The sequence below is a fragment of the Bos grunniens genome, chromosome 19 (assembly GCF_055505025.1).
Source record: "Bos grunniens cultivar Pamir isolate PY7600 chromosome 19, Bosgru_T2T1.0, whole genome shotgun sequence".
In the NCBI taxonomy this organism is placed as follows: Eukaryota; Metazoa; Chordata; class Mammalia; order Artiodactyla; family Bovidae; genus Bos; species Bos grunniens.
Window position 1 is genome coordinate 39,937,213 of NC_141183.1, and position 24,563 is coordinate 39,961,775.

At 36.6% G+C, this 24,563-nt stretch overlaps 1 protein-coding gene across 3 annotated transcripts in view; it reads right to left on the minus strand.

Moving 5' to 3' along the window:
- The window catches only part of PAFAH1B1 (platelet activating factor acetylhydrolase 1b regulatory subunit 1), a 64,713-nt gene that overhangs the window by 20,081 nt on the left and 20,069 nt on the right, over nt 1-24,563 (minus strand). For all 3 annotated transcript variants that reach the window (XM_086359682.1, XM_086359683.1, XM_086359684.1), the window contains one exon: nt 13,251-13,471. In XM_086359682.1, the coding sequence (XP_086215808.1) occupies nt 13,251-13,282 (32 nt within the window). In that variant the 5' untranslated portion in view covers nt 13,283-13,471. The remainder of the gene's footprint in view (nt 1-13,250; nt 13,472-24,563) is intronic.

The following is a 24,563-nucleotide window of genomic DNA, read 5'->3' on the forward strand; positions in this document are numbered from 1 at the left end:
CCTCGCCACTCAACATCTAAGCCAACTAAACTGATACTGAGAACACGGAACCTCTAACGCAGGCAAGGCATACCACCATCACATAAAGAAAGAATAAATAAGACTGAAGAATCTGCTACTTCTTACAAAAGCCTAAAGGGTGCTTCTGAAGTTTGCTACTAATTTCAGTTGTTGACTCAAGAGTTGATCTTCATCACTTTATTAATGATGGAAGATGCATACCCTTGAAAACAGGAGGGCATCAAAGCACAAGTTTATAATAATCTCTCAAAGAAACTTCATATACGAGTTAAGTAAATCTACTAAGCCTTCGGAGATGAAGAAAAATAAGAATCACTAGAATCAAGGAAAAATTCACACAGAAGTGCAACAGGTCACTCTGAGTAGAACCAAAATCAATAAAGCCGTGTAGAATCACAGAAAATGGCTAAAATCAAAAGAACAAACTGAGATGATGGACTTTCTGAATTTACGCTGATATATGGAACAGCACTACACTGGACACAGTCTGCTGCTCTCCGGTGAAACTGCTACAACAGCAAATGAGATTTTGTTTTTCTCAACTATTCTTAAGTTTATTAAAAATGCAAGGATTGTATTTTAGGCACTTTAGTTGACTTCCTACATGCTCTTCATTCTTATAGCCCCAAGATAATTTTTGTAGCAGTAGTATCAGTAGTATCAGTCATACAAAACATCCCACCACTACCAACCCATATACAACCTCACATTCTTATAGAGATAAGAGTATCAAAATGCTATGAACTGCTAGTTAAACAAAAACGACTCTAAAAAGATTGGATAACACCATAATAAAAGCAGAATACTTCAGGGTCCCCAGCACTTCTTACCAACAAAACTGAAGCAGAGACAATTACAGAGCATGCACTACAGGGGACCGAAGTGGATGTTGTTTTTCAAAGGTAAAGACACCAAGGCTCATAGAGCTTAAATAGATTTTTTTTTTTTTTTGGCTAATAAATGGTGAAGCTGAGAATCAAAATTCAGGTCTTCTGAAACCAAAATGACAATAACAGTGTTTCTTCAAACTCTGTACTCCAGTACTCTAAGGCTGAATAAAAATGTTTTAGGAATTCTATAAATAGTCAAACTTTATTGTTTATATGAGGAAAAACAAGGTTGAGTTAGAAACTGACAAATAGATGTCTTCTCACCAGGTCCATTACAAAGGACACACTGATCTCACCTATTCAGGAATGAGGAAAGCAGTGGGGTTAATGTGCACTGCTCTAATAGGCTGCCGTGGCCCTATGAATGTGGGATCCCTACCGGGTTAGGAGGGCACACCACCAGGATAATAGGAAGACAAGACCCAGCAGGATCAAGCATGCAAGTTCATGCCACCAGGAGCACATCATCGTCTTTAGTGCCCTGCTACAGAAGACAACCCTCACAATGACCCAGGCAATGCCATTTGAGACAAACGCCAAGATGAATTACACAGTCCTGGTGAAGATGTGAATAAAGTTCAGTGCACGTGCAGAGACACTACTGCGGGTCATTCCACAAACTGCTGCCGTACATTAGCCAACTCTCAGACAGGCAGGTAACATGGTTTCTTAAGTATGCTACCAGCACCCACTGAGACTTTGGGGAAAGGGCAGTACTGATAAGGTAAGTTCTTGGCCATAGGTCTTATACCTCTCCAACCTCCTGTGCCTTGACAAAGGATTGTAATAATCATCCTTCATCATCACACTTGAATATATTTCAAAAGGGTAGGCCAGGATTCAACTACTACCAGTCCTGGGACAAGTAAAGCACAGCAAGAGGTTACAATGAGACCTAATTCTGGCAGTGGTGAAGTAATGGAAAATAAAATTTAGGTAAATCACGGTAAGTGGACTCTTATCTTCATCATTAAGTAAAAGAACAGGTACCTGGTATACTGAGGGGAACTGGGAATGAGAATATGATGAAGATCTCAATATCTGTATGATCAAATGCTTCAACATTCTTGATTTTAGAACATTCTTTAACAACAGAAAGGTCTTCATTAATATTAAAAAAGATATCTTATTAATATTTTAAAAAGAAATCCATCAAACCTTCAACCAATAAATAACTGTTAACGGTAAAACACTAGAAATATCTGCATTAATGCCAAGAACAAGAAAAGAATACCTATAATCACCATTACTTAAAATTGTTCCAAAAGTGATCCACATAAATAATAGATATAAATACTGGAAATGAGATTAAGTTATGACAGAAATGGCTGAAAGATAGGACAGAAACATTATGAAGGACATGCAAGGCAAGAAAAAGCAGTTTAAGTGACATTTTAAAAAGACTTACTTATCAGAAGCATATAGGAAGATTAGATGGGATACCAACTAAATAAACAAAGAGCATCATAAATAAGCCCTAAAGCATAAAAGTAAAGATCATTTAAAATCAGATATTTACAACAGACATCCCTAGAATTACCTGGCTAAAAAAACTTGTAAGGGTCAAGTCATAATACATGGTTGTTATTCCAGTGCTGCCTGATGAATCATTCACTTGTCCCTAGTCTCTTTTCTGTACTCTCAAACATCTAACTGTATCCCACCTTTCAGCTGACCGTCAGCTTCACACACACACACACACAAAAAACAGGAGCCACTCAGCATACAACTTTCTCAACTTCCTTAATTGTATTTGGGGCACTGCCCTCCTCTCTTTTCAGTATGACTTCTCTTTTAATACAATCTTCTAAAATACAATCAAATAGTTCAGTGAAACTTAAAATGTCATGACACAATAAAAGTTCTGCAGCTCTGTATGAGTTCGACAGAAAACCAACAATTTTGACATTGATGACCACATCTTTATTACCTTTAGAGATGCCTACATCTCACTCAATAAATGCTGAAATGTATATCTTGAAACATTAAGCAATTTTATAATCTTGGTTCAATTTCACAAATGAAATATGCTTTATTTACTATTACTGTTTTGACAAGTCTAACATTAACAACAGAAAATACCAGCACCTCCTACAGTATGTGTGCTTAGTCTCTAGGTCGTGTCTGACTCTCTGCGACCCCATGGGCTGTACATCATTATCTGTTATTTTGGAATGATCAGAATATGATGCGTTCTATTGAATGAAATATTTCAATTAAAAGCTTTCAAAGAATAAAAAGATTAAATATAACACAAACTGAGAATGACTTTAATCTTCCTTTGACGACTCAGAAGGGCTCATACTCTATCACCCCAAGGAAATATAAAGCCAGCAGAACCTCAAAACAAGCTAGATGAAAGCAACATATTAAGAAGTGTATGTCTAAATATATACTTATATTTATAGTCAATGAAAATATAGTTTAACATAAAAAATTTGAAATTGAAAGGGTATGAACTACAGTTAGAGTCTCATTTCAGTCCCAGCACTCAATTCATGTATTTTGCCTTTGTTGCCAAGTATTAAGAGATTCTAATTCACACAGGTAGCAGTGTACTGGAGAAGGCAATGGCACCCCACTCCAGTACTCTTGCCTAGAAAATCCCATGGACGGAGGAGCCTGGTAGGCTGCAGTCCATGGGGTCGCTGCCAGTCGGACACGACTGGGCGATTTCACTTTCACTTTTCCCTTTCATGCATTGGAGAAGGAAATGGCAACCCACTCCACTATTCTTGCCTGGAGAATCCCAGGGACGGGGGAGCCTGGTGGGCTGCCATCTCTGGGGCTGCACAGAGTCAGACACGACTGAAGCAACTTAGCAGCAGCAGCAGCAGCAGTGTACTCCTATGCACAGATCTAATTTTAGTTTGTAGCAAAGTACAGATGTTTACTTTCTTTTTTTAAAGGCCAGGACAGAGTCACTTTCTAATAGACACTAAATATATACAATGTTAAAATACATACACAGGAAAAACTTGAATCCCTCAAATAACTGAAGAGGTTTAGTTTTCTAAAGCAAAAGTGAAAGTGAAGTCATTCAGTCGCTCAGTTATGTCCAACTCTTTGTGACCACATGGACTGTAGCCTACCAGGTTCCACTGTCCATGAGATTTTCCAGGCAAGAATATTGGAGTGGGTTGCCATTTCCTTTTCCAGGAGATCTTCCCGACCCAGGGATTGAACCCTGGTCTCCTGCATTATAGGCAGACGCTTTACCATCTGAGCCACAAGGGAAGTCTTTTCCAAAGCAAAACACAGCTTAAAAATATAGTAACAAAAAGACATGAAGGAACCTCAAAATAAATACCAAAAAAAGTAATTCTGAAAAGCCTCATACCATGTGATTTCAACTTTCCAGAAATGGCAAAACTAGAGTAAAAAGATCAGTGGTTTTCAGGAGCTTTGGAGAGAGCAACAGACAAGCAATCACGGGGGAGTCTTAGGGCAGTGACACTGTCTACAGGTAAAGGGGGATTTAAGAGAAGGGTTAAGGGAATTAGCTTTACACGTGCCAGCCAGAATTAGCCAACGAAGACAAACAAAAAATTATCCGAAAAAGGCCTGAGATGACTTGAGGAAGATTTAGCTCACCCAAGAAGGACCTGGAAAACTAAGAGGTAAAATGCCCCAAGAGCAAAGGACTATACTAATTAGGTAGAAAGGTGTACTAAGACAGCACACTCAATTTCAAGCTATTTCAGCTTCATCACTCTTTCCACAAAACAGAACTATACTCAAAAATGCCACATAGGACCCATGCAAATTTTCTTAAGAGAAGAGGAAAAGTAGCAAAGCAAGTAAACTAGAGGAAAGCATGCTATAGAGAGAAAAAATAACCTCTGGAAGCAGCAGAAAATTATAGATGAACACTCTATACTTTCAAAAAAAAACCTAAGGTAACATAAAACTAAAAATAAAAGGAATCCAAAAGACACAATACAATATAACCAAATATACCAAGAGAAAAACATAAAGAACATCCAGGGACTTCACTAGCAGTCCAGCAGTTAGGACTCCCATGCTTCCACTGCAAGGGGATAGGAATTCAATCCATAATCAGGGGAACTAGGATCCTTCATGCCACACAGCCAAAAAAACACAAAACAAAACAAAACCTAGCTTGGGGAACATGAACAAGTGTATAGATACTATGGGTACCTAGGCAGAAAAGCAAAAAGAAATAGGCTGACCTAACACTTCTTCATTGCAACCTATAATGTCGGAGAATAATCATCATCTATAGTTATTTTGTTTAGAAGAAAACATATTAAATTTTTACTTTTTATTTACACAATAAATAAATATATTTTGTCTTCTAAAATACTGAAACAATACTGGCACACATCTTCATTCTACATTTATCCAATTTCATTCTTCTCTTCAGAAGTAACCATGCTTAACACTTCAGGCCTTTATCTGTGCATCTACACAGATACAGGCACAAAAGAAATGCACAGCTGTGTGGGGGGGTATTTAACAGAAATGTATTATACCATCTTATTTAGCAACCAGATTATTTGACTTATCAAGAGATCTTACAGACATCTTTATGTGTAGAGACACACATAAATATATCATATTTTTAAGCTACTGTTGACTCTGTTGGATCTCCTATGCAGATGCTATCACCTACAAATACACTTGGTCTCCTTCCTTTCCTATAGTTCTAATACTTTTTGTTGCCTCCCTGCACTGGCTAGAATCTCAAATACAAATTTAAATGGTAGCAGGAGCATAGGAACTCTGAACTTGTTCTAGACTTTAATGGAAATGCACTTGATATTTCTAATGTCTGCTGTATTCTGGCAACAAGCCTTAATCAAATTAAGTAAATATTCGATTTCTTATTTTCTAAGGAATTTCTAACAATAAGGATTGGGTATTAAGAATACAACTTTTATATTCTCTGGACTAACCACATTTTTTTCTTCTGTTTATTAATACAGTAATTATACTAACAGGTTTCTAAACACTGAAAAACCTTTACATTCTTGCAATAAATCATACTTGGCCATAATTAATTTTTTTCATATACTACCGGCTTCAGTTGTTATATTTCTTTATATCTGAGTTCATATAAGAATTAGCATGTAGTGTTCTTTATTATTTTCCTCTTGGCCTGCTGTTGCTGTCAGGGTTACTCCACCCTACTAAAATGAATTCCTAAGTTTTCCACCTTTTCCTATGTTCTGGAAGAGACTTCATAATCTGGGAAGTTACTGGTCCTTAAAGACTTGACAGGAAGTCTAGGCTTGAAAATCACCTGAACTTGGTCTGTACCTATTTTTACCATTTCCTCTATAGTCAAGGTTCTATTCAAGTTTTCTAACTTCTCCTAAACAAATCTGATCACGTATATTTTCCTAGAGAATCACTCAGGTCATTCAGATTTTCAAACTTAAGAGAACATTCTCATAATTTTGAAAATCACCTGACTTCATTTTATGTTGCCTTTTCCATTACTGTTCATTTGTGTCTTTTCACTTTCATTTTAGTCTATTTTTAAAGCTAGTTTTTAATTTTACCTGTCAAATTACCAAGCTATATCTTCTATTTCATTAATTTCTGCTTTTATTTATGAATTCCTTCTCTCTGCTTCCTTTAGGCTTATTTTTCTTTTTCCTGAAAGTTCATTTCTTTTTTAAAGATTCATTAAAGACTATCTAATTTTCTGTAGTGGGCTATATATCCTAGGGGTTTTTGATGTGAGTACCGTATTATTGATTTCTTCACTTCCTAAGGTTCATTTTGTTCTCTTTATTCCAGCTATTTAGAAGTATATATTTTAAATGCTCAGATGGACAGATTGCATTTTTATAGCATTATGATCAGCAAATGAGGCCTATGTGATTTGTGCTTTTTTGGAATTTGAGATTTTTTTTGCCATCTAAAACATGGCAAAATTAATACTTATAATTGAGTGGGAAAAATGTATAATCTAAAAATTCTTCACTTTTTACTTATTCACTTTGAGAGCAAAAAAAAGTATTCTCTGGCATGCAATGACCCACAGAGGTCCATCTGTAAGTCCATCTTGAAAAGGTACATAATGACAAAATCTACCCAACAACTCTTCATGAAAGTTAAAGAGGAGAGTGAAAAAGTTGGCTTAAAGCTCAACATTCAGAAAAGTAAGATCATGGCATCTGGTCCCATCACTTCATGGCAAATAGATGGGGAACCAGTGGAAACAGTGGCTGACTTTATCTTTCTGGGCTCCAAAATCACTGTAGATGGTGACTGCAGCCATGAAATTAAAAGACACTTTACTCCTTGAAAGGAAAGTTATGACCAACCTAGACAGCATATTGAAAAACAGAGACATTACTTTGTCAACAAAGGTCTGTCTAGTCAAGGCTATGGTTTTTTCAGTGGTCATGTATGGATGTGAGAGTTGGACTATAAAGAAAGCTGAGCGCAGAAGAATTGATGCTTTTGAACTGTGGTGTTGGAGGAGACTCTTGAGAGTCCCCTGGACTGCAAGGAGATCCAACCAGTCCATCCTAAAGGAGATCAGTCCTGGGTGTTCATTGGAAGGACTGATGTTGAAGCTGAAACTCCAATACTTTGGCCATCTGATGCGAAGAGCTGACTCATCTGAAAAGACTCTGATGCTGGGAAAGATCGAGGGCAGATCGAGGGCAGATCGAGGGCAGGAGGAGAAGGGGACGACAGAGGATGAGATGGTTGGATGGCATCACCGACTCAATGGACATGGGTTTGGGTGGACTCTGGGAGTTGGTGATGGATAGGGAGGCCTGGCGTACTGCAGTTCACAGGGTCGCAAAGAGTTGGCCACGACTGAGCAACTGAACTGAACTCAACCCAACAATACAGTAATCAAAATAAGAATATAAGAATGGTCCAAACTCATCAAATTGTACATATTAAATGTGTATAGTTATTTATATATCAACTATACTTCAATATAAGTGTTAAAAAAATACAATAGGAAAGTTGTTGCACGAAAGAATTAGGGAGTGAACATCAGATCAAACAGTACAAATATCATCAACCAGGACAACATAAAAATAACAGACTCCCTTCATCTTCCATTGGGGAGAATCAATGCATAAAATTTGATAAAGAAATAGAGGTATAAGAAGTACAAAAGTTGCTATTAGATGAACCAGCAACAGATAGCAAACATTTCCAAACTCATAGGAAGGGTGACAGAAAATATTAAAAACAGGTTGTAAAGTATAATTCTATCTTATAAATCTTAAGGAGAAAAAAGATGTTCATGGAATTTTTGTAACATATGAAAATATCTTAAAAAAAATTATATAGGGGTAATGGTGGCCACTTCTCGAAAGTGGGACTGAGAAAGTGGGGGGTTAGGTTTACATTTTGACATACATTTCTTTTGGTAATGGAATTTTGTTTAATGAATAGTGAACTTAAAATCAGAAAACTACCTCTGTTACTAGCTGTAAAATTGGATCATTTTAATTTCTCCCACCCTTGATTTATCTAAAAGATGGTTGTCATATCCACATAAAGGGTTTCATGTTATTACTCATGTTTATATGCCCCAGAGTAGTAAGAACACAGAAGGCAGGCAATACACATTTGCTAGGTTGAATCACAAATTATGTTTCAAGTTTGTAAAAAAATTAATTTCATTTCTATTCCAAAAAAATCTAAAATAGTTTTATAGTTTAAACTGCTAGCCAACCTTTAGAAATGCTAAAATGTTACAAAGGCCAACCGAGGTGCCAAAATTTATCTTACTTGTAAGAGGCACATAAACATTTATTTCTTGCTATCATAGTAAATATGTGTTCAGATCGTTTTCAAAAACAGGAAAAAAAGCAAAACCCTTCATTTTATTTCCTTCCTAAAAACTGGAGGACACTAAATCCATATCCTAAATGTATATTTAGATCTGTGGGACAAATCTACTTTGCTTGATGAACACTTTTAAGTCAATTCTTATCTCAAATTCTATAAAAACTTAGCCACCTGAAATTAGGTTCTTCCCTTCTCAACTGATTTTTAGACAAATTAAAACCTCTATTCTTGGCCATAATTTAAATATTCATCCTGATTATGAGGGTGATGAACAAGACTTGGAGTCAGCTCTCACAAGTTATTTAGAGGAAAAGAATCTTCCACCTAAAGAAAAAAAATCTATCTAAAGAAAAGAGAAACAAGAATGATTAAAAACCAGATATGCCCTCTATAAGATAAAAGTACATATGCAAGGTCACTCATTACAATATTCTTCACAATTACAAAATAGTGGAAACTATCTGTATGTTCAAACACAGAAGAATGGCTGAAAAACTGGTGTATAAACAGTGGAGTACTATCCAGCTATCGGAGGGGTGGGGAAAGAAGAGGATTTCTGTGAATTGACATGAGTGAGTTCCAGGAGACACTGTTAAGTGAAAAAAAGTAAAATGCAAAAGAGAACATAGAGTACACTGCCTTTTAACTGTGAAAGAAGGGAGAAATAAGGAAACATACATAATAAAGACGGGGAGTAGGTGCAACGTAAAACACAGAAACTGGAAAAACCATTAGCAGAACGGATGTGCCCATCTGTATTTCAAATGAGTGATGTAACTACACGAAGAGGGAGAGAAAACAAAATGCATCTACGTAACTTACACACTCAGTATATCAGTATACACTCTCAGTCTTCAGTAGAACGGATGGGGAAAGAACTGCATTCAAACTCTGGACCCTTTCCAAGAGATTTTTCACTGGTATGAACATAATAATAATTCTGAAACTATTTTAGAAGTATTCCAGTCCTCCCAGAGGACAGTAGCAACGTCTGGAAATATTTTTGGTTGTGGCATATAGTGGGCAAAAGCTAGGGATGTTGCTAAATAACCAAGCATGTACAGGACAGCCCCCACAGCAAAGAATTACTCAGCCCCAAATGTCAAGTGTGCAAAGACTGAGAAACCTTAGCACAAATATGAGCTAGGGAGTCTGTATATGTGTTAATACATATATGTATTTCCTAGTTCTGTCTACTTAAAGGGCTCTGAAGCAAAGACATCCCTAGTAATGAGTACACTTAATGCCCATATCTTGGTCTCAAATACCACTCAGCTGGTAAAGAATCTGCCTGCAATGCAGGAGACCTGGGTTCGATCCCTGGATTGGGAAGATCCCCTGGAGAAGGAAAAGGCTACCCACTCCAATATTCTGGCCTGCAGAATTCCATGGACTGTATAGTACATGGGGATGCAAAGAGTTGGACACAACTGAATTACTTTCACTTTCACTAAGAAGAACCAGGGCTTCTTGGAGAAATGGCTGATTCTAGGGTTAAGGCAAATCCTTGTTAAGGTAAACAAATTGTTGAGGTAAACAAATTGTTAAAGTAAACAATAAGCTTGGGACATCCTATTATCCTAGAAAGTAAGGAATTGCTTACAAAAAATGATAGGGGTACATAAAAGAGCAAACTGAAGAGGCTCCTATGGGAAATCTATGATAATTCAAGCACCCAAACAGTACAATAGTAATGAATGATAAACAACTGGAAATTTAAGAACGTGTGAATTAATACCAATAATGAAAAGACACATACATAAAAGAAAGAGAAAGAAGGTGCACTGATCACAGTAAAATGCTGAGTGCTGACTAATAAGTACAGAATGAGTAGCGGTGTTAGAAAATCATCACTTTACAATCACTGTAGTAAAGAATCATTCAGGCAAGAATCATCAATGGATGTTAAATCTAGGGGAGAAATATCAATAGGAAAAAGAATGTCTGCATCATCTTAAAGTGTCTCCCCACTTATCTGCTGAAGAGGAAATAACAGTAACTATATAATGGAGACAATAGGCACTGAGACTGAGGGGTCAAAATTAAAATCGTCATTGAAGGATGCGCCTAGCTATGATATTCTGACAAGAATTCAATATTATTTATGTAGTATTCTGTCCAAGAATGCATTGACTGGCTCTAATTATGAGGAAAAAAACATAAAATGAGAAACACTCTATTTTGAAAAAAAAAACAGACTTCCCTGTTGGTCCAATGGTTAAGACTCCATGCTCCCGACACAGGGGGCATGGGTCGATCCGTAGTCAGGGAACTAAGATGCCACATGGCCACAGGATGCAACCAAAAAAAAATAAATAAATAAAAGACTCACAAATAATAAATGCTGGCAAGGTTATGGAGAAAAGGGAACCCTCAAACACTGTTGACGGGAATGTAAATTGGTACAGCCAATGTGGAAAATAGTATGGAGGTTTCTCAAAAAACTAAAAATAGAACTATCACATGACCCAGCAATTCCACTCCAAAAACACTACCTCAAAAAGATATATGCACTCCAATGTTCACAGTAGCATTACTGACAACTGCCAAGGTATGGAAGCAACCTGTCCACCAACAGATGAATGGGTAAAGATGATGTGGTGTATATACAGTGGAATAATACTCAGTCCAAAAAAGGGAAACCTTGCCATTTGCAGCAACATGGCCAGACTTGGAGGGCACTACGCAGTCAAGACAAATACTGTATGATATCACTTATATATGGAATCTGAAAAAATATAACTAGTGAATGAAACAAACAAAAATAAAGGAAGCAGACTCACACAGAGAATAAGCCAGTGGCTGGTCATCAGTGGGGAGAGGCAAAAGGGGTTATCATGGAAGTATATGAAATAGTATGCGTGAAACATCTCAAAACTGTAAAGCACTACAGAATTTAAAGAATCTCTCATTCAACAAGAAAAAATTTTAAAGACTACTCAAAAATATTAATGCCATAAAAGACAAAGAAAGGTTGAAGAAATGTTCCAGATTAAATGAGATTAAAGAGACATGACAACTAAATAAACCCAATCCTGGACTTCACGGTGTATCAGAGAGGGGGGAAAATGCTACGAAGGATATTATTGGCCCAAGCAACAAAACTGAAGTACGTTAAATAAAAAGTAACAGTGTTAAATTTTACTGAAGTTGCTGTTTTATAGAAGAATAGTTATTCTTAGGAACTGCACAATGAAGTATCTGGGGGCAAAGGTCCTTCATGCATGCAAATAACTCTCAAATGGTTTTTAAAAAACTACACATGGCTAGGGTGCAAATGATAGAGCAAATGGTAAAAAAAAAACACAACAGGTGAATTTGGATGAAACATATAGTAAGTACGTAGACAGCATATTGAAAAGCAGAGACATTACTTTGCCAACAAAGGTCTGTCTAGTCAAGGCTATGGTTTTTCCTGTGGTCATGTATGGATGTGAGAGTTGGACTGTGAAGAAAGCTGAGCGCCGAAGAATTGATGCTTTTGAACTGTGGTGTTGGAGAAGACTCTTGAGAGTCCCTTGGACTGCAAGGAGATCCAACCAGTCCATTCTGAAGGAGATCAGCCCTGGATGTTCTTTGGAAGGAATGATGCTAAAGCTGAAACTCCAGTACTTTGGGCCACCTCATGAGAAAAGTTGACTCATTGGAAAAGACTCTGATGCTAGGAGGGATTGGGGGCAGGAGAAGAAGGGGACGACAGAGGATGAGATGGCCGGATGGCATCACTGACTCGATGGACGTGAGTCTGAGTGAACTCCAGGAGTTGGTGATGGACAGGGAGGCCTGGCATGCTGCGATTCACAGGGTCGCAAAGAGCTGGACACAACTGAGTGACTGAACTGAACTGAAGTATTCTTTGTACTAATGCTACAATTTTTCTATAAATCTGAAATTATTTCCAAATGAAGTTTTTTAAAACCCACAGGAAAATCCTAAGAAAACCCAGAATATGAAGTTAAAATGTTCCCCCAATACTCATCTATAAAAACAGAATACTATAAAATATGGGATGCTTTAAGACAATATAAAATAGTAGTAGTCACATAACTTCATGCTGTTTTCACTAATGCTCTTGCATTAACTGTATTAGCCACTTCATAAAGTTCATATACAATAGCCATTGGATGATAAAAGATGAAAAACATAGTAAAACAAAAAGGAAAGGCATTAGCAGTGACAATAACATAAAAGATTTCATTTTTCTAATACATGGATTCCAGACAAAAAAAAAAAATGAAGTGCTTTGAAGCACCTACCTTCCTATTGAACATAAGATAGTTAAGACAAGCTTAGAATAAAACTTATCCCAAATAACTTACTTGTTTTTTCTACTTCAAAAGTACACATGATAATGTCAAAAGGGTAAATAACGCTATGGCAAAATAAGACCCAGTTCTAATATTCAGACCAAATAGCCCAAACCAATATTTGAACTCTCATAACAGTATTAATTTAGAATACATCTCTCAAAGCTGTATTTTAATCTACTACTTTGTCTTTTATGAGAGGATTAAAAAAAAAACACAAAACAGAGAAACTTACAGTTCATCTCGTTGTCTCTGGGACAGCACCATTTTGGCTGTAATATCAAGCTTATTCGATATAGTGGTTATGTCCCTCCTCTGGAAAATCAAAAAGCTTTGCAACCCCTGGATTTATAATTAATAAGCCACTAAGTGGCTTTCACGCAGGGGAAAATGATTCTTTCACAAGTGAATCCAACGTGTAACCAGGAGATATTCAACAAGTAAGGTTCATTCCACCTAAGGAGAGAAAAAGAAAGATTATTTCTTTCACTTAGAATTTAAATTATTTTTAAATTATTACTTGTAGTATACACTTTCTTTTTTCTTTTTTTGCAGTATACACTTTCAAAGGTGAGGTTTACTATGATGGTAATATGAATACCTGAAAATCAATGCCAAAACAGTCATTTTATGTATTTTAAATAATCTTTAACAGTTACCTGAGCCAAAACAACACTACTCAATTTTATTGAATTTCAAATATTAACATATAACTTCTAGAGAAGAAAAGTTTTTCCTTAATGACAAAAACAAATTTTCTAATTTACAAAAAGTATTACCTGAAAAAAGTAACAAATATAAGTATTTCACAAACTGTCCACAAGTCAAAGGTTCTAATCATAAATAAATTCAAGATTGAATGGTAGCAACTAGTAATCTTACAACAGCTGATATCATTTATAATGTAAATAAACTATTTAGCTAATCTAATGCCCTCTTAACCAATACATTTAATCAAGAAATAATTTAGCACTGTTCAATGCTTAAGAAGTATGTATTTAAACTGAATGCAGTACATACTTCTTTGTACTCAAACAACCCAATTCTCTAATCTTCTTAATATTTCAGAGCCCTTTGTACCTGCAACACATGATCGGTTCAAAGAGAATAAATGTAGGTAAAAGAAAAATCAAGAATTATTTCTTAAAGAATTATTCTTCAAATTTCCTCTATTTTGTAAAAGTTTAAGTACCGTTTGTCTTATCACACTTTATAAATATAGCTAGACAAAACAATTTTCCTTCAATTAAAAATACGTAAGTCTGGAAAAAAATTAAACATGGAAAGATCTCAGTATCACACCAACTATTTACTATCAGTCTTACTATAATAAAACATTAGAACAAGCATATGAAAACAAAAGTATGTGATATCCTGAAAAAAAAATAGCTAGACAGAATTTCCACTGTAATTGGGAAATACAGTTGACACTTGAACAAGACTGATTTGAACTGCATGGGTCAACACAGGTTTGAACACTTAAAATTTTAGCCTCACTTTTCTAAGTCTTAATTGTCACACCAAGCCAAACCACGTAGGAACTCATATACTCTAACAAGAAGGTTCAACAGGATTATCTTATGTTGGTGACTATGTGAACTGTCTACAGATTTCTATTATTAGGACAATAGTAACCCACTGACAGAGCATTAATCATATAAATCAGAGTAAAAAAGAAGCAGCAAAAATGAAAAACTCCACAATATTATGTACACTACAAGGTTCAGTTTAACTGTGGAGAGACTACCTCTAGACAAAAAAAGCAAATTAATGTACAAGAATTACAACAGAATACTAGCATGACCTAATCAGGATAAAACTAAGATATAAAGAAATCATTGACTATAACAGTGTACTGCGCCAATTTATCCATTCAACATACACTAAACACAATGAACCAGGCATCATGTTTAATGAGGGAAAAGAAAAGACTTCTTGGTCTTTACACAGAAGAAGTTACAGTCTTCTGGAAGAGTCAGTCGAGCAGTTAAAACTGTGTGAAATGTGTGACAAGTATTTCCAAATAGCAAATGATGATGATTCAACATAAAGCTGAAGAGATAATAAGGACAGGCTAGGCCAGAAAACAAGCTCTGGTCTTTACAATTTATCCTAGGAATAATGGGGAGCCCCCCCTTTTTTTAAAGAAAAATCACCTTCATTTTTATAGTGAAAAAAGGATCATAAAGACGGGAAAGGAAGAAACCAGGTAAGATGTTTGCAGCAATGAAGACGGAGAGCTACACTAGAATAGCGGCTGTAAAGAGAACTAGGAGGGTGAGAGTAAAAGGTCAGTCAAGGAGCCAACTCAAAAAACTTCTAGATTAGAAACAAGCTCAACTAAGTAGAACCATACATGAAGGGATGAAAGTGTGACTCATTCCATCTTTAGATATGTCAGCTCTAAAAAGAACCAACCTAAGGGCGAAAAAAGATTTGTTACCTGCTTAGAGATGGTATAATTAGACTAGAGCCAGGCAGAGCGACACCAATACTTAAAGAGTCTACAACAGAGGCTGAGAGGAAGCAATTAAAGAAATAGAAGTAAAAAGGAGAGGGAATATGTCACAAGTCAATATGGGAATATTTCAAGGAGAGACAATCAACAGTACCCAAAGTTACCCAACTGTCAAGCAAAATAAGGTATGAAATGGGTCTGTTTCATTCATTATAGAGTTCACTGATAACCCTGATGAGAATGATTTCAATAAAATGGTATAAGACCATGGTTCAGCATTCAGTTTAGTTCAGTTCAGTCCCTCAGTTGTGTCCGACTCTTTGCGACCCCACGATGGGCTAATGAGTGCACAAAGATGAAGTAAAGATGGTTACCATAAATATCTTAGAAACAGATGGAAATATTGAAAAGCAGTTTTTATGGATTGTTGTTTTTCTCAACCTAGCAAGATGCTTAAATGTTAATGGTGGAAGGAAAAAAAGACACAGGAGAAATAAAGGAATGAATAATTTTAGTATCACCATTTTCACCACCTAATTAACCAAAGGCAAACAAAGAAACAACCAGACATGATGTATCCCCTGACAGAATAACACCACACACCTATAAGGTATTGTCACAAAATCAAATCTGAATCTGTTCAAGTCTCCAGCTCCAACTATCAATTACCAAGAAGCATAAAGGGCAGAAGAATATGTGAAAAACACCACGGGGATATAACCAGTAAAATCCAGATTGTGAAAAACCCTATAAAATAAATGACCCAGTTTCTTCAAATAAATTCCAAGGAAACTGAGAGAGAGACAGAGAGAGAACTGGAAAGGGAAACCTATAGATAAGGAGATAATTGATATAACCACTGGAATACACTGACCTTACTTAGATCTAAATTTTTTTTTAAGTATAAATATTTTTTGTAAAACCAATTAAACATTTGGGGATATGTGAACACTGACTGAATGTCATTGAAGAATAACTTTGAGTGTTTCAAGGGATAACAGTATTGTGATTATTTTTAAGTCATTTAAAAATATACAATGAAAATTTTATCAGTAGAATGATGTCTGGGATTTGCTTCTAAAATTTTTGGAAAAGTGGATATATGTGAAAAAATATTAGCTTTGAGTTGATAACTGTTGAAGCTGGGTAATGGGTACATGAATGGTTAATTTTCTCTACTTTCATTTATGGGTCTGAAGTTTTCCATATGTAAAAAAAAAATCAGAATAGAGAAATACTCAATGGGAGGAGGAGGAAGAAAACGGAATGAGAGATCTAGATACAAAGATAACTTACCTCTTCTACTGTATTATGAAGGAGAAAGACGTGAAATCTTTTTATTTCAGGAAAATAGGAAATGAGGTCACTTGCTGGGTAGGGGGAGTAAGGAAGAAGGCATTAAGAGGCTTGAAATAGCTGCTATGAAGAAAGAGGGCAAAAAAACATAACAGGAAGTACAGGATGGACATTTTTAAGATTGGAGACCATGAACTTTTGGTGATGACAATCTTACAAACATGTGACTTTCCTTTGGCAGTTGTCTGGCTACAGCAACAGAAAAGTCACACATTTAGAGATCTAGGATTGGGTTGAAGGTTTACAGGGTATGTGTGATGAATGCATAATGAGGAGATTGGAAACAACGGATCAAAGAGCCCAAGCACCATTGTGCAGAAAGTGAAAACTGAAAAGGCAAACAGAGAGTAGATGGAGCAAGAAAGCTGAGTTTTCTACTTTCCAGGAGACCACTTGAAAGTTGGTATGCCAGAGAGTAGGATGATTAAATTTGAAACCTCTCGATTTGCTAATAATATGTTGTTATTTACTACTATAGGTTAATAATGTTTTCATTACAACAATTTATGATCAATCTATATTTATAACCAACAGTACAAATAAACTAGGCAGCATTTTCATACCACCTGGGGAGGAGTCCTAAATCTTTTGGGGAGTCACTAAATTCGTTTGACAATGTGATGAAGAGGCAAGACCTCTTCCCTCAAAAAAGCACATAAGATAAAATATTATTAATACACACATGCATTTTAAGGGGGTTCACAAATCCTTCCAAAGTCAACATGAGTGAAAAGACTTATCATTTTTGAAATATATTTTGGCAGTACTCCAACAATCCCCTCTAAGCTACTTGTATATATCACAAACATATTTCAAAGAAGAGTTTGGTTTATCCATTAGCATGCATGTCAATATCCAGACATTCTTAGAGATCAGATCTGTGTTGCCTGAGCACTAGACACAGAGGTGTCTTCAGTATGTTTTTTGGAACGCAGAATTCTTAAGCACTCTACATTCTAACACAATATACAGTTTTCTGCTACACCAAAGCAACTCTCCTAGACAACATCGTTTATTATGGCTTAGGTAAGTACCTCACCACAGAAAGAGAAAGGGGAAAAGTAAAAATAGAAAACAGGAAACTTTAATAGAGTATTAAAAAAAAATAATCTTAGTGAGTGAATTACTAATTTAAGTTCCTCTCATTTTGTTTCAGTGTGTTAATAACATAGGGTTCACACTTATCAAAACTTTTATAAAATATCAATAATCTATTTTGTACACTGTTTCTTGCTAACTAGGAGTTTATGAAACAGGGGAAAACAATATAGAATATATAAAGGATGTACATGAGGGAAAACATAAACTGGCAATTATATGTTAACAGTAGGGGTGTACTGACATAAAGAATGCTAATTGTCAGGTTTACTTATTATTAATATTAGATGTAGAAGAGTTTAAGAAACTCACCTAAGACTCTTACACTAACGGATTACCAATGGTTCCTGGTCTCATGAAACTGTCACTCAACAATGCAGATTATTTACCTTCTTTGAACAGCAGGTTACAGTTCCTAACCCTAATACAAATGATACAGTCCAGATACAGCAACGAGGAAAGGCAGAAGCTACTGTCAAGGATTACTGAGTACCTTTTCATATTAGCTTTCTAGAGTTAAACAAAAATCTTCTGTTTGCCAATAAACTATGTGCTTCATGAGAAATGAAAACTGCATCAACCAAAACAAGGTCCTGGCTCCTTGGATAAAAATTTTGTTTCACTTGTTCTGTCTTCTCCTCCCCTCACCATCCCCAAATTGTGTGCAGCATCAAAATCATCCTGATCTCTGTATAATAAACCCAACAGAACATACACATATATGTTCTGACTTGCACAGTCCTCACTGAACAGAAGTAAAAAGGAGGACCATCACTCATCCATTTAAATAGTGGTGGACATATTGGGTGTGCCAGCAAATTCTTCATCACTTCACCAAGTAATGCTCGGTATCATGGCACCAAACATGAGGTTACTGGTTTCTCTAAGTTCTCAATATTTGACTTTGACTATTATTCTACGTAAAAAGTTTTAAACTATTATCACTAATGCTATACTGCAATGCAGTCAAATAAAAAAAAAAAGTATACTTACCTAAGAAATTAATGCATTGCCTATTCTGAAAAACACCGCAGTCAAATTTAAATTTTTAAATTTACAGTTTAATTCTGTAAGACTGCATCAGACAACAAAGTACCCTCAAGAGCAACTTCATTTCCTTACATCAATATTTGTGATTTCCTCACTTCTCCACTTACAGAGATAAGCTTCTACAGTTTTGAGGTTGTTTTCAAATAAAACAAAGATGTCAAAAGTAATTAAAACATTAATGGTCCCTGCAGTATCCTGTGCTGCATGATTAATTAATATGAAGAAGTTAGATTTTCCCGACCCCCACAATTTGAAAACACTAGATCACTGAAAGTTCTTCATCAAACACCTAGGCTTTAGTGTCCGCCTGTTCTTATTCTCCTTAAGCTTGGAGGCCCACAATTCACCTGGACCAGCTGCTGGCAAGCAATAACAAAAGCTAAAGCAAAAAAGGACCAGGTTGGGTCATCAATGAGGGATGGACTAAGTGAAGGCACAGTTCACTTTCTGTAAAAGTAAAATTCTTCCAATAGCTACACCATTTTCTCACTTCCTATTAGTTACAGCTGACTACTATATCTCATTTTGCAAGATTTAAGTCACTCATCCAAAATTTATATTCAAAATATTTTGTATTTTTTCAATTAGCTTTGGGCCAATGATTAAGATACCACCTTTTCCACTGAGAATTACTCGTACCAATATCAAGTCTAGTAACTCTTAGTATTAAAGGCAAGTGTTGTAAATAGATGCTCCACTGCTTTAGATTATAAATCTGAAGAAAGTAGAAATAGTACTTTTGTTTTCTCTCTCTCTTTTAAAAACTCTCATGTATGGATGTGAGAGTTGGACTGTGAAGAAGGCTGAGCACCAAAGAATTGATGCTTCTGAACTGTGGTGTTGGAGAAGACTCTTGAGAGTCCCTTGGACTGCAAGGAGATCCAACCAGTCCATTCTGAAGGAGATCAGCCCTGGGATTTCTTTGGAAGGAATGATGCTAAAGCTGAAACTCCAGTACTTTGGCCACCTCATGGGAAGAGCTGACTCATTGGAAAAGACTCTGATGCTGGGAGGAATTGGGGGCAGGAGGAGAAGGGGACGACAGAGGATGAGATGGCTGGATGGCATCACGGACTCGATGGACGTGAGTCTGAGTGAACTCCGGGAGTTGGTGATGGACAGGGAGGCCTGGTGTGCTGCGATTCATGGGGTCGCAAAGAGTCGGACACGACTGAGCGACTGATCTGATCTGATCTAATCTAGCTGTAGCCTATGGGATCCAGTTCCCTGACCAAGGATCAAACCTGGGCCCCCTGCATTGGGAGCGCAGACCCTTAGCCAGTGGACCACCAGGGAAATCAACATTTAAATCATTGGACTCTGAGTAGAGCAGATTACCCTCCATAATGTGGCTGGGCCTCATCCAGTCTGTTGAAGGCCTGAAAAGAAAGATGTACAAGGCCAGCAGACTGCCTCTGGACTTGGGAGCTGCAACATCAACCCTTCCCTAGGTCACCAGCCAGTTACATTTTGGACCTGCCAACCTTCACAACCACACAAGCCGATTCCTTAAACTCTCTCCCTCCGTTCTCTCCCTCTCCGAGAGATCGACTGTACTCACTTTTTCTTTTTGATATATACATAAATCCTACTGGGTGTCTGGCTGGAGAACCCTAATAATATGCCCCCAAGCCCTCGGTTCTGTTATAATAATATAGCAGACATTAACATTATAGCCTTAGCCTATCACTAAACTCTACTGGAATGAATACTCTTCACCCCTCATACTGCTTAAAGTCTACTCCCTGGATACTCACCAGGTAAATCAATGCCCTTAAGGATTATCAAATGTAAAAAACTAAGTCCTACTTAAAACAGACAAGAGAAACGTCCTGAACAAAAGGCTTGTTGTTCAGTCACTCAGCATGTCTGAATCTTTGCAACCTCATGGACTGTAGCGTACCAGGCTTTCCTGTCTCACTATCTCCCAGAATTTGCTCAAACTTAGGTCCATTGAGTCGATGATGCCATCCATCCAACCATCTCATCCTGTTGCCCCCTTCTCCTCCTGCCCTCAATCTTTCGCAGCATCAGGGTCTTTTCCAATGAGTTGGCTCTTCGCATCAGGTGGCCAAAGTACTGGAGCTTCAGCTTCAGCATCAAACAAAAGGCTACTGAGGCGCAAAACGGATAACTGAGAACTCTCCTCTCCTCTGTTTCATTGTCACTCTCTCCACTGCAAGTGGAGTCTCTGATATTCACTGCCACTGCAACTTATAAGCACCATCTCATTACTGCTGACTTTTCAGCTCTTCTCTTTCCTATCCTTGTTTCTTTTTTCTTGACCTGTCTACTTCATCATTCTTGGCTTTCCCTTTATGGACATTAATCAGGATGCCTTCTCATTCTTACAACACACCCACCAAATACATGCAAGATATAATCTTTGTCCCCACAGTGATCATCTGTTGACCAATGCTCAAAGACTGCTTCTTTGTTGACTAAAATCTTTCTCTTCTTTGACTTAAGGCATGAAGCTATTTTGAACACCTGAGGGTTCCAAGTGGAATTCTGACCCGGTTAGATTTGACTGTATGTATATCCCTTCCTACTGCTTTTTATCTCAAAGTAGTTTTCTGTGTGACACAACTGTTTGTGTCTATAAACAGTGAAACAAACATGAAAAAAGACAACTATCTGCTGTTTTAATATGCTTTTAGAAATTGCAGGTCACTTTTTTCCTTTTAAATTCACTCTAATGTCAAAATATACTTAAATGAAAATGAGGAAAAGATCTATTTAAAAGGTTGTTTTACAGATATATAGCCTGACAGAACCACTGACAAAACAGTCCTGGAATATAAACTATTCCTCCTAAAAAGATTAAGTCTCCTATAAATTGTGTTCTACTTCACTGAATCCATTATTTCTAGGTTCACTGGGATTTTATGATGCCAAATATGTCTCTCATAAAAACAAACAATACTGAATTATACTACCGCTCTCTAACAAAAATTTCAACTTGCATTCTATTATTATACTGAATGACATCAAAATAAAAAACGAATTCACCAAACTGATGCTGATGAGTTTACATAAATTTAGGCAATGACTCTTTAGGCTGAGAAACACCTCTGGGACACAAAACAATGAATGCCACATTTGTATTTTTTTCAAATTAGATTTACTAAAAGTAGTTGAAGGAGAAGTGGGGTTAACTATGGATTTTTACCATGAGTCTACATTTGAACCACCTGAGAAAATTCCTGAAAATAATCATGCTAGGCCTTATCCTAGCAATTCTGAGGTGCCATCGAGATCTTAAAATTTTCTCCAGATGATTCTGATACACATCCTCAGTAGAGAACCATATATGCAACATTACAGACTGTAACCAGTCCTAAAGGGTCAAAGGCAAAATTAAGAAGGGGAAATCAAGGAATCTTCAGTGTCAGAACTCAGAGGAGTTCCAGGGGAGAAAATCAAATCAGGAGGCCAAGGTACTCAGGTCTCAAAGGTAACTGCAACAACTGTCACCCAAATTCAAATAAATATTTACAAACCCCTTCAGATATATCTTGAGGAGACATCTTATACTAACAGGAAAAAAGGGTCAATACACTTTGAAGTAACTAAGCATTTTTCATTATAGTTAAGCTGTTATTAATCCTTCAAGAAGAAAATACTGCTGGCTTTTTCATTACACAACTCTATCTAGTCCTAGTCTTCCTGGAATGTTCTAATAAAGATACATTCTTTTGTAATTATATTACTTTGTTGCTTTTGTCTCATCCTATCTCTTCTCCTCTGTATCTAGACCAGGGGTAGGCAAACTTTTTATAAATGGATAGACAGTATTGATAAATATTTTAAGTTTTGCTGACCTTATGGTTTCTGCAGCAAGAAAGCAACAATAAACAATATGTGGAATATCTGTGTCTCCGTATCAATAAAACTTTATAGACACTGAAATTTCACTTTCATGTAACTTAAATTATTAATTTATAAAATTAAAATCAGAAATTATTTTAGAAGCGGAATTGTATAAAAATGTTTACAAAACAAATTTTTACAAAAGATTACTTTGCGTCTTTCCAACCTGCAGGGAGGATCCAGCTTGTCAGACATAGTTTGCAAGCCCCCTTATCTAGACAAATGAAGTTACCTGGTACAAGCTACTTTAAATGTTAGTAACAGTAGAATCTCTTTCATAGGGTTGTCAGGTAGATTAAATGATTTGACATATGTAAAGAAAGTGCTTAGAACAGTGCCTGGTACACAGTAAGTGCTATATGATTTTACACACACATACACAGGAAGAGATAAAGAAACTAAAATAAATATTTCCATATCTCCTCTACTTTAATACCCTTTCATTTGCTATCACACTGAAATGTTTTACCTAAAATTTGACTGTTATAAAAATAAGAAAAATCACTGTTGAGGCAGAAAAAGTATCCAATTATGAGTTTATCAGCTTTTCCTAGAAACTAATTTTCTAAGTTTTTTTTTCCCTCAAAAGTCCAAATACATCCACCTGAATTTATTCACAGCAGTAATCTCATTAATATGAATCTCAAGCAAAAAAACAAAAACAAAAACCCTCACCTACCTACTGAAGTAAATATTTACAAAGATCTACATTAAGACCTCAAAGGAGGACACAGGATTCTAATTTTCAATACACTAATGCAATTGCTTCCCTGGTGGGTTTCCCTGGTAGGCCAGACAGTAAAGAATCTGCCTGTAATGCAGGAGACCTGGATTCGATCTCTGGGTTGGGAAAATCCCCTGGAGGAGGGCATGGCAACCCACTTCAGTATTCTTGCCTGGAGAATCCCTGTGGACAGAGGACCCTGGTGGGCTACAGTCCATGGGGTCACAAAGAGTCAGACATGACTGATGACCTAAGCACAGCACACAATGCAATTGCAGTTAGGAAGAACTTGTCTATAAATGCATGATTACATTATAACCAAGACATGGCTTTCAAATTCAGGTTTAGCATACTTTTTCCTTTACTTAAGCAGCCAATTTAATTAACCAAGGAAAGTCAGCGACTCTCACCCTGGCTTAAGCCTGCCTAAGTGTGAATCAAAGAATGTAAGGAAAAGTCAGGCAGAATTCAGGTGAGGCCATTTATCTCCAGAAAGGTATAAAGAGGCAGCATTCCTCATGCCCAGGTCTTCATTATAGAAATATTTCATTTTGGGTATCTGCCCCTTCACCCATATGTCTTGCAATTTTCCATTTCCCTTTAAGATTCACCCCAAAGGCAACCTATCACCACCTCTGTGACTCCTTTGGCTAGACTGTTCTCATTGGAGCAGCCTACTGACTAGTCTTTAACCTCCCTGTGCCATATACATATAATCCTAACAGCTACCATTTACAGAATGACTTTATAGGCTAGGCTCTTTTCCTGAAATATTTAATTCTTACAACTCTCAGCAAAAAAAAAAAAAAAACAAACTTATACACTTTATTTAACAGACGAGGAAACAAGTTCACTAAGGTTAGCGCATGTATTCAAGGTCAAAATGTTAAACAGTGGCCCGGCCAGAATTCAAATCCAGTTTGCTTTTTTTACTTCCACACAAAAGGTTTCAAACAGTACGAATGAGGACAGAGCGGAGGCCTAGAGGG